Source organism: Pelobates fuscus, chromosome 4, assembly GCF_036172605.1.
Source record: "Pelobates fuscus isolate aPelFus1 chromosome 4, aPelFus1.pri, whole genome shotgun sequence".
Classification (NCBI taxonomy): Eukaryota; Metazoa; Chordata; class Amphibia; order Anura; family Pelobatidae; genus Pelobates; species Pelobates fuscus.
In genome coordinates, this window is record NC_086320.1 from 96,090,397 (window position 1) to 96,106,717 (window position 16,321).

The window sequence follows — 16,321 nt, forward strand, 5'->3', positions numbered from 1 at the left end:
CCACACTAACCTACCCATTCTACAATCCCATACTTTCTAATAGAGCCTCTTACTCCCCAATTTCTTCCCCTACACCCATTATAGCCCCACACCCTCTAGTTGCTGCCCATATACCCTACTACAGCCCCTAACCCCCATCATTTCTGTACTATACACTACAATAGCCACTAACCCTCCAATTTCTGCCCATATACCCTACTGCAGCCCCTAACCCTGGAAGCAAAAAATCCCAGGCATCTGGGATTCATCCGCCTGTTCAGTGCAGGCAATGAAGGAGAATGCAGGAGGCCGGTCAGCTGTTGGAAAACCCCAGGAAAACAAATCCACTCCAGCTCTCCCAAAGGTAGGGTGGCTGGGTGGATTTCAAAGAAAATAATTATGTGAGAGAGTTTGTATGTGTGACTGCCTGTCAGTATATGTGTGTCTGTTTAAGTGACCACCACCCTCTGATTGAATGGGAAAAAGTATTATACTCACCTTTTTTCCCATGCTGTGCAGGTCTCGCCGCGGTTGGCCTCGCCTCCATGACTGACATAATCAATCTTTATGAACTCAACCAAGTCAATGCTTTCCCATAGGAAAACATTGGATGGAGAATATTGAGGCTTTGTCCAAAGAGCAGAAGGAGCTACAGCCGACTCCTGATTCCACACATTGACCAATAGAGTGAGTGTGTGTGTCACTGTATTTTGATTAATCACAGGGGCTTGGAACACAAAAGTAAGACATTACAGAAGGAGCACAAAGGTAAAGGAGAAGAATGAATCAGGAGCACAAAGGTAAAGTAGGAGAAGGAGCAGAAAGTAGAAGGAACAGAAATGAACAGGAAGGGACATCAAGGAGCAAAAAGAAGAAGTAACGGAAATGAGCAGGAAGGTACAACAAGGAGCAGAAAGGGTTAGCAATGATCTAAAAGGGGCAGAAGGAGCACAAAGGTAAAGTAGGAGAATGGAACAGAAATAAGCAGGAAGGGACAGCAAGGAGCAGCAATGGACATCAAGGAGCAGAAAGGGTCAGCAATGATGTGAAAGGGGCAGAAGAAGAGCAAAGATAAAGTAGAAGAAGGAGCAGAAAGGAACAGAAATGAGCAGGAAGGGTCTGCAAGGGGCAGGAAGGGTCTGCAAGGAGCAGAAAGGTAAAGTAGGAGAAGGAGCATAAAGGAACAGCAAGGAGCAGAAAGAACAGCAAGGAGCAGGAAGGTAAAGTAGGAGAAGTAGCAGAAAGGAGAAGGAACAGAAATGAGCAGGAAAGGGCAGCAAGGAGCAGAAGAAAAAGAAGACTGTGTCAAATGAAGGAGAAGTAAAGGGGATTGGAGCAGGAATGCAAGTGAAGTGATACCTCCACTTAAATCTGGACACAACATCATAAGGCTTTGGTACCTGGGCTTGGCAGGGAAACTTTGGACCTTCTCATCTCCACAGGTAAAAACAATATCAGTGTTAATGTATTGACTTTCATTTCCTGAGTGTCAGAAAGCACTGAGTGCCGCTGGGTAGGGGTGTCGCTGATTGGCAAGAGTGGTCAACTGACACTCTAAGCCAATCACTAGCTCCCCATTCATAAAAAAGTAAAACATTTTTATAAACCAGGAACTAGCGATTTGCTTAGACCGTCAGCTGACCACTCTAGTCAATCAGCTGCACTTCCTGACACTCCATTTCAGAAGCCGAATACCACAGAGTGACCTGGAGATCTGGAGCTGGAGGAAGCCTTTGGGGTTAAACAATTTAGGAGGGAAAGAGAAAGGAAAGAGAGCACCCAGGCGCCTCCTGGCATCATAGCATTTTTATTTAGATTAAGTTGTTATGATGATCAGAATGTTCCTTTAATTTGATTAAAGGAACACTGTAGTGTCAGGAATACGAACAGGTATTCCTGACACCATAATTGTGAAAATGCTATTCACCCTGGCTTTATGTGATAATGACTATGCCCCTCCCCTTCTTAACACTGTCAAAAAGCATGGATCTCTATGGCAATCTGATGACTGCTTCATCCACTTTCAAAGTATTGATTTGTATCTTCCAGTCTTTCTGGTTGAAGGGGTATAGTTTGGGAATTTTTCCTTGTAGGATTTTTTTTACTGTTTCCCCCTCTCTGATTTAACCCCTTAAGGACACATGACATGTGTGACATGTCATGATTCCCTTTTGTTCCAGAAGTTTGGTACTTAAGGGGTTAATGACAACCCGAATGGTAATATGTTGAAGAAATTAGACTTCCTTTCTTCCAAGATCTTCATAAAAGGCATCTGTTGCTGTAGCTTCTAACTGCTCTTCGGGAATTTTGAGTGTTTCTCTCACTGACCTGCTCAGTTTTCCAAATACTTTACCATTTAATGCCTGTAGACATATTTCCATCAGATGACTCAAATCCTTCTTCCTCAGATTCTGAATCAGATTGTCACCAATGCCAAGAGGTTCTAGCTTTTTTGCTAGAAGATTGTATGTTCATAGCTTCCTGTATACCTCTTTTAACTACCTCTGATATCCACTGTGTATCAGGAGAGTGATTTGTTTTGGTAATTGCTGAATCACCACCTTTTGAGACAACTCTTGTAGAGATTTGTGTCATCTAATGGTTTGAATCCGCAGCCCATACATATTCTTGCTCTTTTTTCTCAATTTTTTAGATAATGCTATCTCAGAAGGATGTGAACTATTTGTAATACTGGAGGCCCACCTTTTTTTCTTAGAAACAGATCACTGGGATTCTGATGTGGAGGGCTTCCTAAAACACAAAAGTATATTAATCTAAGCAGGTAACAAAAAAAGGTAGTAGCAATAAGACACACAAACTACTATAAAACAGTGACCAATAAATTAAACTTGCAGGCACTAAGTGGAAAAAAAAACTCAATAATATATATATATATATATACTTATATATATATATATATATATATATATATATATATATATATATATATATATATATATATATATATATATATATATATATATATATATATATATATCCTATCTTGGCAGACACAGACCCAAATTTACAGCAGGCCAGGGTAGCCTCCACAAACTAAAAAGCTGCTCAATTGCATGTTATCTATAAACAGTGGCTCCCACAGATGCACAGAGTGAACCAAAGGATGCTGGGCCCATCACGTATGCACCACCTGGAAGGACCATAAACATGAAGATGCTACCAATTGCGGTCGCCATCTTGGATAAGGCTAAACTCCCAAACTTGCCGACACTGTCGAAAATGTGGCATAGAATTGACATTTTCATTTCCTATAACTAAAAGATCCTACAATTGGGGGGCACTCACCTCTTCAACTTCCCACACTCTTAAAATAGGTATAAATACTTTGATACCTTTATTGCTGGAAAAAAATCTTGCTAAATTAAATAGCTAACCTTAAACCCTGCTAGCCCTATCACCCATGCATTGTTTACAGGGTCCATCAGACAGAGAGTGGTTAAACTCTGCTGGAAGTACCAAATAATAATTTTGGGAGGTGAGGCATAAAATAAACATATTTGAGAGATAGGATGATTTTTTTTCAACCTGTCTACAGCTGACAACAGATAAGAAAGACTGTTGAACACAGGAAGAGGAGGTCCTTATATAGTTTACATTTATGTTAATATATTCCTGTCCTGAGAGCTAAGGGGAGGAGTTAAACCAGTAGTGATGTTGCCGTGGTTAGGCAGGAAAGTTGTCAAATTTAAGGTCAAAAGTAGCTGAACTGGAAGCATCGCTGACATCGCTGACAGTGTTTCCAGTTCAGTTACTTTGGCCTTCAATTTAAAAATTTACTTTGAATCACTTCGAATTATTCTGATAACTTGACTAATTACTTGCAAAACTTGAACAAAAGTTGATTGAGAAAAAAAAATCTTCAGTTTTTGTTTGAGGTTTTTTTTCATTAGTGTCATTACTACATTTTGCAAATCAGATGACATCTCAAAACAAACTGCTGTTAAATAAATGAACACCTTTTACAGTTCAATTCATTTTATACGGTCCTACCGAAGCTTTGATGATTTTTTTGCTTGTTTTTTTAAATAGCGTTTTCATATGCAATATGTCTGTATTTTTCACTGGTTCTAAATATTTATCAAAGCTTATCCTACTGTCAGATGTATTAACCTCATGCAATGGATATTTCTGAACAACATTAAGTCAGAAAATATTTATAGGATTCAATGTACATGTATAGAAGTGTTGCAGATGGTAGGCATCTGTAACAAAACCTCTTTTGAGTCTAATAACTTAAAGGAACACTATAGTCACCTAAATTACCTTAGCTAAATAAAGCAGTTTTAGTGTATAGATCATTCCCCTGCAATTTCACTGCTCAATTCACTGTCATTTAGGAGTTAAATCACTTTGTTTCTGTTTATGCCGCCCTAGCCACACCTCCCCTGGCTATGATTGACACAACCTGCATAAAAAAAAACTGGTTTCACTTTCAAACAGATGTAATTTACCTTAAATAATTGTATCTCAATCTCTAAATTGAACTTTAATCACACACAGGAGGCTCTTGCAGGGTCTAGCAAGCTATTAACATAGCAGGGGGTAAGAACATCTTAAACAGAACTTGCAATAAAGAAAGCCTAAATAGGGCTCTCTTTACAGGAAGTGTTTATGGAAGGCTTTGCAAGTCACATGCAGGGAGGTGTGACTAGGGTTAATAAACAAAGGGATTTAACTCCTAAATGGCAGAAGATTGAGCAGTGAGGCTGCAGGGGCATGTTCTATACACCAAAACTGCTTCATTAAGCTAAAGTTGTTCAGGTGACTATAGTGTCCCTTTAAGCATGAGCTGCACTGACTTACCAAATTACTTACACAATGCTATGTGAAATTTTATCTTTGGGAAAGATATCCATGCCGACTATTCACTCAAGGCATGTCTCATGTTATAATTAACTCAGATATAATGCCAACATTCTAGCAAAATCTTTTGTTAGCCACCAGCTCCTGCCCAACTCTTGAAACTGAGCTAGGTTTGCTGTTTATATTGCAAATGGAAGATCACATGCTCATAATGACTAGCCAACCTGTTAAACAAATTAAAGTAAATCAATAAAGGTCAAGTGAATAGTAAAAACTGTCAAAGTTGTAAGATGCTTAGTGTTAGGCAATGATGAGATTAACCTTGCATTACACATATAATGGGTCAATTAAAAGATTAAGAGTTCCCAGAATCCTTCCAAAAATGTGAGACCACCAAATGGTGGCTTCCTAATCCTCTACACCAGAAGAGGTAGTGGAAATAAAACCAAAATATGTATGTTCCAAATACCAAGGAATGTGTGCGAGAATGACTTTTGGGATGGGAATATTAAATCTCCTGTACCACTTTGCTCAAAACCCCATCCTGTGTAATAGACTCCCTGCGGTGGCATGAAATGCTTATTGTATAAATCTCTGTTCAATCTCCTGTGCTGTGAGATAAGGTTTGGTTAAGTAGATTTCCAGTCCACAAGTCCATTAAATATACCACACACGAATACCCGCTATTGACTATATTGCTATTAATAGGACTAACATGCCAACTTAAGTAAATTGCTAGTGGGATACCTAGTTCACATGACATAAAAAAAGATAGTAATAGATAGTAATAACAATCATTATTTTGTTCACTCTATATATGTTATTGTGGTTTCTACAACTGTGGCACGCTCAAAGGAACACTGTCTATAGTATACTATAGGAATATATGTATTTCAAACTGTCTACCAGACATGTATTCACAACTGTCACAGTATATCTATATCTATAAGAGAAGCCAAACATACAGACCCTACTCTACAACAGAGTATACTATAATCCATATTACCTGTCTTAGTGTGGCCTGGCTTCATTATGAATGGTCAGAGAGATAGTCAAGTTTAAGGGTAGGAGAAATTAGAGTAAACACTAGACAACCCAAAACTCAGGACTACAGAGAACAGAATAAATGGTAATCAAGCCAAGGTCGGTAACACCAGATCAAAAATATCACAAACTATTTTGACTAAAGAACAACAGGGCGGTTGGGATGAGAGAGGCAGAGTTTGAAATACCCGTGGCTCTATTAAGATTGGACCATGTCATAGAGGAGCGCCAGAAGACGCAATGTTGGGGGATTATGCGCCATTTCAGATTTGTTCATATGCACCAAGTAGGAGCAGTTTATTCTGCCCTTCTAGTTTGCCTCTAAGATAAGGATGTGTTTGTCCCTGCATCTCATCTTCAAGATTAGTCTGCTTAGTTTCTAGCCTCCATAAACACTTCAATCACGTTTTTAGCCATGTACCAATATGTTAGTAAATAACCATTAGAAGAAGTATTAAGTTATAATACCTAACAGACACACACACACGCACACATAAGTATATATAATAAGGTGTGCAAGGAAGTGTATAAGTTTAAAGTGAATAACATGAATTGAAGATGTTTAAAACTAATAACAGGATACAATGGGTTAATTGTTACACAGCAAGTCCCTTCTCTATGTCATGGAGCTGTAAAAAACAGATAATATACTTGCCCATGAAATTGATTAGTTTAGTACCACTCATTAAATAAAGATGTCTATAAGACCCCTGACTTTTTGCTTAATAAATGAGAACACTTGATTTTGCATACAGACATGCTGTCTGTGAGAAATCATTTCTTCTTCCAGTTTGTTGTCTTTCAAAGCTCCCAGTGATCTGTCCTGTTCAGACCAAAGTGCCTCCTTGTAGGGATTTGGTCCTACAAGCCTCTTTTGTATGTCTCTTTCTCCCTTTTCCAGTCCCTCTGTGTGTCTTCCCTATGGCACCTGGTCTATTTTCCTTACAGCTCCTCTGTGTTTCTCTTTTTCTCCTTCCCCAGCTGGTCTGTGGGTATCTCCTCTTTCTCCCCCTTTCCCTCTGCGTCTCCTCCTCCCCCAGCCCCTGTGTGTCTCCTTCTCCCCCAAACCCCTTATGTGTGTCTCTTTCTCCCTCCATCCCTTTCTGTGTGTCTCATTCTCCCCCTAGCCCCTTCTGTGTCTCATTTCCCCCCCAGCCCCTTCTCTTTCCCCTAGCCTCTTTTGTGTGCCTTTTTCACTCTCCCCATCCCTTTTTTGGTATATATTTTGGTATCCTCCAGCAACCACCCCTACCCCCTTTCTGGTGTCTTCCTCCTTTCTTCCAGCTTATATCTTGTTGCATGGCCGTGCAGATAGGTACCCAGGCTAGCGGGTAGTTGTTAATTCCTGCCATGGTCCGCACAGCAACTCAGTCACGCTACATGAAGGGTACAGGCAGGAATGCTGTCCTGTGTGCTCCCCTTCTGCCGGTCACCCAGAGATTGCACCCATTGGGTTGGTGTCCTATAATTTTGCAAGCCCTGGTTATAAGTAGGAAGTTTACCATATCTATGAAACTGATACATTACAACAAGTTCACAGATATTAGAATTATTTTTGTGGTAAGTACAAAAGAGAAAATAAAATCAAAATTTTCTATTTAGGATGTTGTTGGTCTAAAACACAAGGGGGAGGCCACTTATTTCTATAGGTAAGCCTTCCCTCCACCTATACCACCTCTGGGCTGACTTGGAAACTTGAGATGAATGCAGAAGGTATAAATCTGATGATGTGCAAATGATTGATGTTCCCTTTAGATCTAACTTTGAGTAAGTCACCATAAAGGCAAAGAAAAGGATTTTTTTACAGTAAGAGCAATAAGGATATGGAATTCTTTGCCTGAAGAGGTGGTTTTGTCAGAGTCTATACAGATGTTTAAATTGCAATTGGATAAATACTTGCAAAAACATAACATACAGTGATATCATTTCTAATTAGTGGGGAAATAGCTGCTTGATCCAAGGAGACATCTGACTGCCATTCTGGGGTCAAGAAGGAATTTTTTCCTAGTTTGTTGCAAAATTGGAAGCGCTTCAGACTGTTTTTTTTTTGCCTTCTTTTGGATCAACAGCAAAAGCATATGTGAGGAAGGCTGAACTTGATGGACGCAAGTCTCTTTTCAGCTATGTAACTATGTAACCATCTTTCTTTGCTGAAGTCCCCCAAGGCAGACGATTCTCTAATTTTAACATCTACGTGAGTAATTAAGACTTCTGTTAATTTCTCCATTTTGTTTTTAAATGTTGGTGTAAATAATGTATCATCTGTTGTTTGTATGCACTGTGATTATTTTTTTCTCATAATAAATATTCCTTTTATTAGTTGGTAAACCATCGCATTTCCTGATCAGACAAATTTAGGTTTTGAAACTGCATAGATATTGTTCTAAATTATATTTTCTGGGTTGCTAGTCTAATTTGCTTTGGGGATCAAGGCACCCCAGTTATAAATTGCTTTGATGATGGCAGTGTTATGATATTACTTATATTATTATATTGTGGATGGTTCTAACGGGGATTCTTATCATTATTTTGGTCTAGTGCAGACAAATAGTAAATTTTAACCCTTTCACCCCAAATGTCAAGTGACAAGAACACTTGGAGTAATGTGCGTTTGTGACACCTATTGGTTCTAATTGATTACTCAATCAACATCATGGCAGCTGTCAAAATCAGTTCAAAAGTACTTTTTAAATCTTCTTAGCTTCATAATGCTTTTCTCATACTTTATAATTTGTATGGACTGATTTCATTAAATTGCCTTGGACCACATAATGCCACATTTAAAAACAAAACATAAACAAATCAGACTTCACTGTTTAGATATTACAAAAACAATAAAAGTCAAATTATAAAAACAGTTCTTCAGCAATGACACTTAAAGGGTTAAGAAAAGAGATGTGCATGCCCTGTTTGTGAATTAGGTATGGAATTTTGTTTAATATGCTTAGTAACAGACATATACAACTACTATTTATGTATGCTCTAATTCAACTGTATTATTTTATATATGTATTCAGAAGCAATTAGCAGGAATAATCCAATTAATCACACACTTTTCCAGTTGCATTTTCCTTTAAACTAGTCAACATTGAACGGAAATGTACTCCATTTAAGATACATTTATGATAAATCTCACTCCATGGTTGGCTTGGAAAACTAATTCCTAAAATACTTCTTGAAATACAAACTCTACAGGTGGCAAGGTTCAAACAATGAGTGACAGTTCAAGCTACATAATAAGCTGTTCAGTTATTGGTGACATCTCATTGCAATAAAGGGTTTTGATGGAATATTGAAGTGCATCAACTGCTGTGTAGACAGACTGCTGGGCCATGAAGATGTTCAAAGCATACTGAGGGACCTAGCCATCTCAAAGCACTTAGCTTCAGTGACTATCTGGTAAAAGCCTGGTCAGGGGGACCTCTAGGGGTGTTTTTCAATCATTGCAAATTGTAACAAGTAATACATCACTTTGAAAACCCACGAACTTGTATGGCGTGTGGGTGGTTTACAAGTTACAATGTATGTAGTATAGGTGAAATATTACTTTGATTTGACTGTAGGAGGTAGTGAATCAAATACCTTCACATTATTCTTTCTAATTGGGGAGTCAGGTTTATCGTGATCACACTGACATTGTTATAGAAATTATAAAATACTAGGAGGTTATAATGGTCGAACAGGTTAAAAGTGAGTGGGTGATGAGCGATGAATGGGTACTGTAGAAAGCCCCTGGGTGTATCGATTTAGTAGCAGATGAAGAAGTACAATGGCGTTTTAGAATACGGCTATCTTTAATACACAGGACTTTAAATCGATCAGAGACAATTAAAGGTCTCATTTTTATCTAGCACGTGGGAGAGGTGTTCCTAAATATGCTGAAACTATGCATGATCCAAATACAGTATAAAATGATCTAAAATACTGAAGCCTTGATTTTGAAATTATCTTAAAATGAAATTGAATGAGGCAAACTACAGGCTATTTTTTCCCCATTGGTGCTCTTCCATAAATGATATGTGAGTACTTTTTTTTTTTTTTTGCTTAATAGTACGTTGCCTACCAAGATCTGATTATTTTTCATTATTATTATATTATTATTATTATTATTTGCTAAATAATTTTGTCCTAAATTTTGCAATTCCAATTTTAATTCTCCATAATTCCCTGTTGAGTAAAATCTTTTATTATGCCAATTGGATTAAATGTAAAATAAGCTACACAATTCTACACATGGGCATCATTTATTAGATCTATATTCTGATGTTAAGTAATCTCAATTTGTATTTCAGTATCAATCTGTTATCTGATGTTTCATTCATTTTTTTGCAAGCTCTTATAGGGAAAATTGATTTATTTATTTTCTTGCTTTTTGCCGTCATTGTCAGACTATCCCCATAGTAGTAAATTCTGTCTGAAGTTGGCAGTTTTATTAACAAGCATTTCCTGATCTTGAGGGAGAATCTAATTCACAAACAGATTTGAGTCAGTCTAATAGATGGCTCTCAATCGCTATCCATTGGGAAAGGGGGAGGGTAATGCAGTATGCCAGGAAGAGATGGGGTGACTCAAAGAATGAATTACCAAAGATGTTTTCATTACCTGCCACCCACCTAAAGTCAATAGTATTAGACTGAACAATCACCTAGAGAACATATATATAGAAGACAGGTGTATGGACATCAAAAGACACTTCTTTTAAACTGTCTGCACGTGGCAACAGCATCCTCACATCCTGAGATACTTCTCAGCAGAGGGTAAGATTGTAGAAGAACATCTGGAACTAATTTAGAGGCAACACTATATATTTTCTTTCTATACATAGATTTGTGTATTACTTTTGTGCTTGTCTGTGTTTACTTGAGAGTCAGGCTGTTCTGTAATATTTCCATGCAAACTAAGATCTATCTATCTATCTATCCCTCTATCTATCCCTCTATCTATCTATCTATCTATGTATGTATCTATCTATCTATCTATCTATCTATTTGTCTGTCTATCCTGAATCTGTCTGTCTGCCTGTCTCTAGCTATATAAATATATATTAAGATTATACACCCTAAATTAACTACACAATATGTGTTTTAGAGCACTGTTTGTATCCCAAAAACATTTTACTGAAATAAAATGTAAAACAGCATTATTTTACTTCAGTAGAGGAAATGTGGCTTGTTAATTACCTTATCAATCACACTATTCGGTCCTATCCCGATATGATATGGTTAGTGAGTAATTATCCCCCTCTTTTCTAGACAAAAAAAAGTTTGACTGTATTCCTTTAACCCGTGTAAGGGGCCTCCGGCACTTCACGGGTTAAGCACCAGTAGAATGCTGACCCCTTGTGTGCCGGGCGCTTAATTCTGAGCTTTTCAACTTGCTTTTTTTTTTTTAAATTGTCTTCTTAAAACCGTCAATAATGCCAGAGAATGAAGCTAAGTAAATCCCAAACAAAGCCAGGATAGTATTATCTCCGCTGCCTTGTTGTTAATACCTTTTTCTAATCCGTGGCTATAAATGTACCCTGAAGGGATCTGCAAGATATGGAATGAGAGTCGACCCTGAGGGAGGAGAGATACTGGGGCAGTCGATTAGGGAGGATATATTATTGTCCAGGCTATTAGAAGCTGCGAATAAACCTTCCCTGATAGGAGTGTTTGCTGCTTGGGTGGATTATAACAGCTGGAGAGAGAGAGAGAGAGATAGATGAGGAAGGACTGTGGATTCCATTGATGGTTACTTTTTAATTTGAAGTAAGCAGATTCCTCACCTCATTGGCTGCTGAGTATCGAGTATCTGAGCAGTTTTTTTTAACCTATTTATTTTTTGTCATTTTTTTTGTTCTGATTATAAAAAACAAGCTAACGTTTTTATTATCATTATTTTTTATATATTTTTTTTATAATTGATTTTATTAAATTCTGAGTGACTGGCTCTTCAAAGTTTTTTACTAGAGAGAGAGAGAGAGAGAGAACACTAAAGACTCCTGTGTTTGGCCAAGACCACCATGAGAACCCCGAGGATGAGAAGGGACAGAAGATAGCATGTATAACGTTTCTCTTCCTCCCTCTCTCTTCCCCAGGAGGACCGCAGAGGGAGATATGCAGAGGGCAAGGAAATGGCACGCTCTACTGGCCATCTCCTTTCTACTAGTCACGTCCTCGGTGCAGGGGACAAGGCAAGTGCAACCGAATGAGAGGCGAACTCTCCTAGACCTCATAGTGAAGGTCAATGAGGACAGTAGCAATAGCAGAGAAAGCGGGAAAGTCCTGTCCAGACGGTACAGCGAGAGTGCTGATCTACACAGACTATCATCCTCCAGGGAGAGAACGAACTCACCTGCAAGATCCAGCAGCAGGAGACCTATAGGTAAGGCAGGAGCTATATTTTTATATCTTGTATACTTTTTATTGATTTAACTCCGAATTGAGGCGAATTCAGATCAGAATTTCAAAACTGAACCTACAAACTCAGACCACAGATGATGACTTTTTCCCAAACAGCTCTTTTAGACTATATTATTCCATTCGAATTTAGAATTTTCGACAGTTTGGGAGTTTAGTGAATAAGCTGTGCAGTAATTTGTTTAAACTTCGAATTCCATCAGTGTTGGAAGTTTGTGCAGTGAGCAGGGACATACCTTCAATCTAAGCCACAAGACTCTGTTTTATCCCCCTTGATGAAGCACTACATGCTCCCTGCTGATCGTTACACAGAGTTTGTAATCGGTTTAGTGGAGATGAGTAGATTTCATCCCGGGATCATGGTCTGCTTGCTTTGCCTGGGCTGACTGTCTTCACGCTGTTAGACACATTTTATATTCTTTTCCATTTTTCTCCAATCCGTTTCTCTAGCTCTGGTAGTCTAAACTCTTTATGTGCCAAAGCTGAAGGTTAAACGAGTTTTTTTTGTTTAGTTTTTTGCCTAAATTACTAAAAAAAAAAAAAGTTAACACTTTAAAATTTGTAGTTTCATGAAAATCACATGACAAAGTCATGGAGTAAAAAAAAAAAAAAAGCAATATTGTAACACGTGAGAGATACATTCTTTGAAGTGCTAACACATTTTTAGGTTATTGTAACATGTGATGAATACTTTGCCACTGGCTTAGACATCCAGACTTAGAAGTAAACCCACTTCAAAAGTCACAGTGGTAAGGGAAATAAAACCAAACCGAAGTACGTTCTCTTAGCAGACATGATGCTGCTATTAACTTTGTTTTTTGTCATTCTTTAAATCCCAGAAGCAATGTCTATAATAGAGAAGAGGTATGCAGATCATACATGCTCCAGACTTTAGTTACTAACCTCAGATGATCAGTGACTCACAGAAAATAGAAGTTGTGTTATTTTTTTTTCTCTCTCTCTCTCTGTCTGTCTCTGTCTCTTTATCTATCTATATCTGTATAATGCTATTCTACCAGATTGCCCCTTAGCCTAATTGGTTGTCTTCTCTGACCCCACAATTTAATTTGTTATGAAAAATCAATGAGGCTGTGAGAGCTTCTGCCTCACTTGTCAAATGCATATTACAAGGGCTATGCAGGACAAATCAATTATTGTAGCCCCCCTGATTCATCACAGACTTCTATTTTACTAGTTGATTTTTTTTATTATTAATTTCAGCTGGTAAGTAACACAAACAAACAAACAAACAAACAAACAAAAAAAATCTATAAAAAAAAACCCTAGATTATACCCAAGAGCTAGATAGAGGAACATGTTCTGAAATATGTTTGTGTATCTATTTTAGACATTCCTACAACCTTTATGAATTCTAAGTTTATTACAAGTATAATATTTTTTAGCATTATAAAGGCATTTGGTTTGATGTTTACATATTATATTTATTCAATACAAACTCTTGCCTTTGTATAAATGTATATTTGCTAATTGCTGTAATGTCATGATAGCTAAATTGAAACAAAATCAAATATTGCATGTTTCGAAGACATCTAGATGTTGTTTGGAAATATACTGAAGAAAGTTGGGAGATTTTTCTCTACTGTGAAAAATATCTTCAAATGTTATTTTGTTGAAAAGTTGTTGAACAGTTACATCTTTAAGGGGAAATAAAAATAGAACATTGCACATGTTATAGCATGTTCTAAAATATGCAAACATGAGAATGTTGTATAGTGACAGATATTAATTTAAAAAAAATGAAACGGTTCTTATTTATACAAACTGAAATCAGCCTTATAAATTGCTTTTAAGTACTGGGTGATTTTCAAATTATATCTGATAAAGAGTAAAAGTTTCCTTTTAATTGGTCATTAATATAGCTGTCTGTTTAGAGTAGAGAAAGTGTGCACATTGTGATCATGTGCTCAGCTGGACACAGCCTTGTCAGGTAGTTGTGGGCAGGAGAGTAGAAAAGAGTGTGTACAGCCATACAAAAAAAACTCCACTGCATGACATTATGTCCTCTTCATTGTAACATCTCCTTCACTGCACGTGAAAGGCCATTCAATAGGCTAATCAGTGTTCTACTGCATGTATATTCTACTTACACAGTAGAAGGCAACATTGTCATCCACAAATTACACACTGCATTAAAGAAACACTCCAAACACCACAACCGCTTCAGGTCACTGTCATGGGTAGGGTGCCTAGAGTGCACCCCCCTTTTGCCTCCCAACATTGTAAGTAGTTTAAACCATTTTTGACTAGTTTAACTTCTTATATGGTGTCTGTGGGGCCCACCACCACTACTTCCATTGTAGGACTTTCGTCAGAAGAGCTGAAAGTGCGTGCTGTGGAACTAGTGATACTTTGGCATTAGTAGTGGAGGCAGGGAGGGGCACCTGATAAACTACACATAAGAAGTGAAACCAAGGATGGACTACTTACAATGGAGGGTGCCAGGACACTATTGGCAGCATAACCACTACAGGGAGAGGAGAACAATCTCCAAGTGAGCTATTCATTAAAGACACATCTATCACACCATAATCTCTTACATCCCAGTAACGCTACCCAGGACAGTTACAGTTGAGTATGAGACAACTTGCTATTACAAGTCTAGAAATAGTCATATTTTGTATACAATTTCTGAAACTGATTCAGGACTCACGTAGAAAATTTAAATTTCAGTTTGAATACCCTACGATCATCCGTTAAAAAGAGAGAAAATTCTCATTTTTAAAATTTTTCCTGTACTATTCAGTTATAATTTGTGCTGAAAGTCATTGGTAGTATTCTAATCTGCTGACCTGCTGCTTAATAAATCCTGAGGGGGTTCCAAGACACTCTAAAACCAAATGAATCCTGATCTCTAACTCTAGATATTGTGCTGGTGGGCATTAGATATCATTTTCATAACTCCTCTAAGCCCCAAGTGTCATGCTTTGTGCATAAATACATTTATTTCCCAACCTTGCTGTGTAAATGCACCAATGTAATTCTTACAAAATCACGGTATTAAATGTGTTCTCACTTTCTGTGAGGAAATTGGCATTCATCAAATCAAATCTTGCTGAAGCGACTCAGTGATTTACTGCATTTCTTGAGCATTTTTACATTTCAGTGATGCTGACATACACAGTAGCATTAATAGAGTTAAAATGCTCCTACAATTGAGAGTTCCACTGATCTCACCAAGAAGAGATGCATTATTAGTGAGGATTTTGCAGCAATAGTCCCATTCCCCATGTAGAGGCCATGCTTTGTAACACCATGTCACAGCATTGGTGTCATGCTGCCATTCCTAGTGCGTATTTAGTTTATGATGGATGGCTCTGTGATCAAGCAGAAAGCAGTAAGAAACACAACATGCAGGTTCTGCCACACTTTAGCCACTCACTTTCCACTCAGATGCTCAGTTCACACAAGATACCACAATCCACAATATAATGTAAAGTGATGAGAATGTGCAGCATCTCATTCTCAACACTTTACATCTGTGGTGAGGCAATCCAACAATATGTGCTCTGAAGCTATCTCAGGCATCCAGCTGGTGTGGGCAGTTGTAGTCAATGCTACAAGGCTTGAGGCAACCTCAGTACCACATTTGCAAATGAATTGGTGAGTACATAGCTAATGCTGGAAGGCTCACGAGTAAGGCAGTCCAAGAATAACCACTGGTCCAGCACTGCAATATCTGTAGGAGAAATTACAGTTATTTATATGGCACCTACATATTCTGCAGGGATGTACAATATGTAAACAAGGCAAGCATAAAACAAAAAAGCTGAATTGCAGGATATTCTCCATGAGGAAGATGCCTTAATTCAAAGATCAGGATAAATTACCTTCAGTCCAATGAAAAGGACATATGGCTAGGACAAAGAGAGGGGAGTTAAAGGACCACCACAGATGTGTTTCTTCAGATGGTCTCTGATGGCGTGCTGGCACAAAATGCATTAGTGTATGTCATACCTGATATCCATTACATTTATTATATATATATATATATATATATATATATATATATATATTAGTATTCATGCAGAGACAGTGTGCACGTGCCTCACCAT

At 37.8% G+C, this 16,321-nt stretch overlaps 1 protein-coding gene across 2 annotated transcripts in view; it reads left to right on the top strand.

Annotated features, from left to right (window-relative positions):
• Nucleotides 1-11,553: 11,553 nt before the first annotated feature.
• ALKAL1 (ALK and LTK ligand 1) overlaps nucleotides 11,554-16,321 on the top strand; it is a 104,346-nt gene continuing 99,578 nt past the window's right edge. Inside the window, exons 1-2 of one of the 2 annotated variants that reach the window (XM_063450435.1) lie at nucleotides 11,554-11,597; nucleotides 11,927-12,213. In XM_063450435.1, coding sequence (XP_063306505.1) covers nucleotides 11,946-12,213 — 268 coding nt within the window. In that variant the 5' untranslated portion in view covers nucleotides 11,554-11,597; nucleotides 11,927-11,945. Of the gene's footprint in view, nucleotides 11,598-11,828; nucleotides 12,214-16,321 lie in introns of those variants that run through there. The other variant, XM_063450433.1, reaches the window with a different exon arrangement.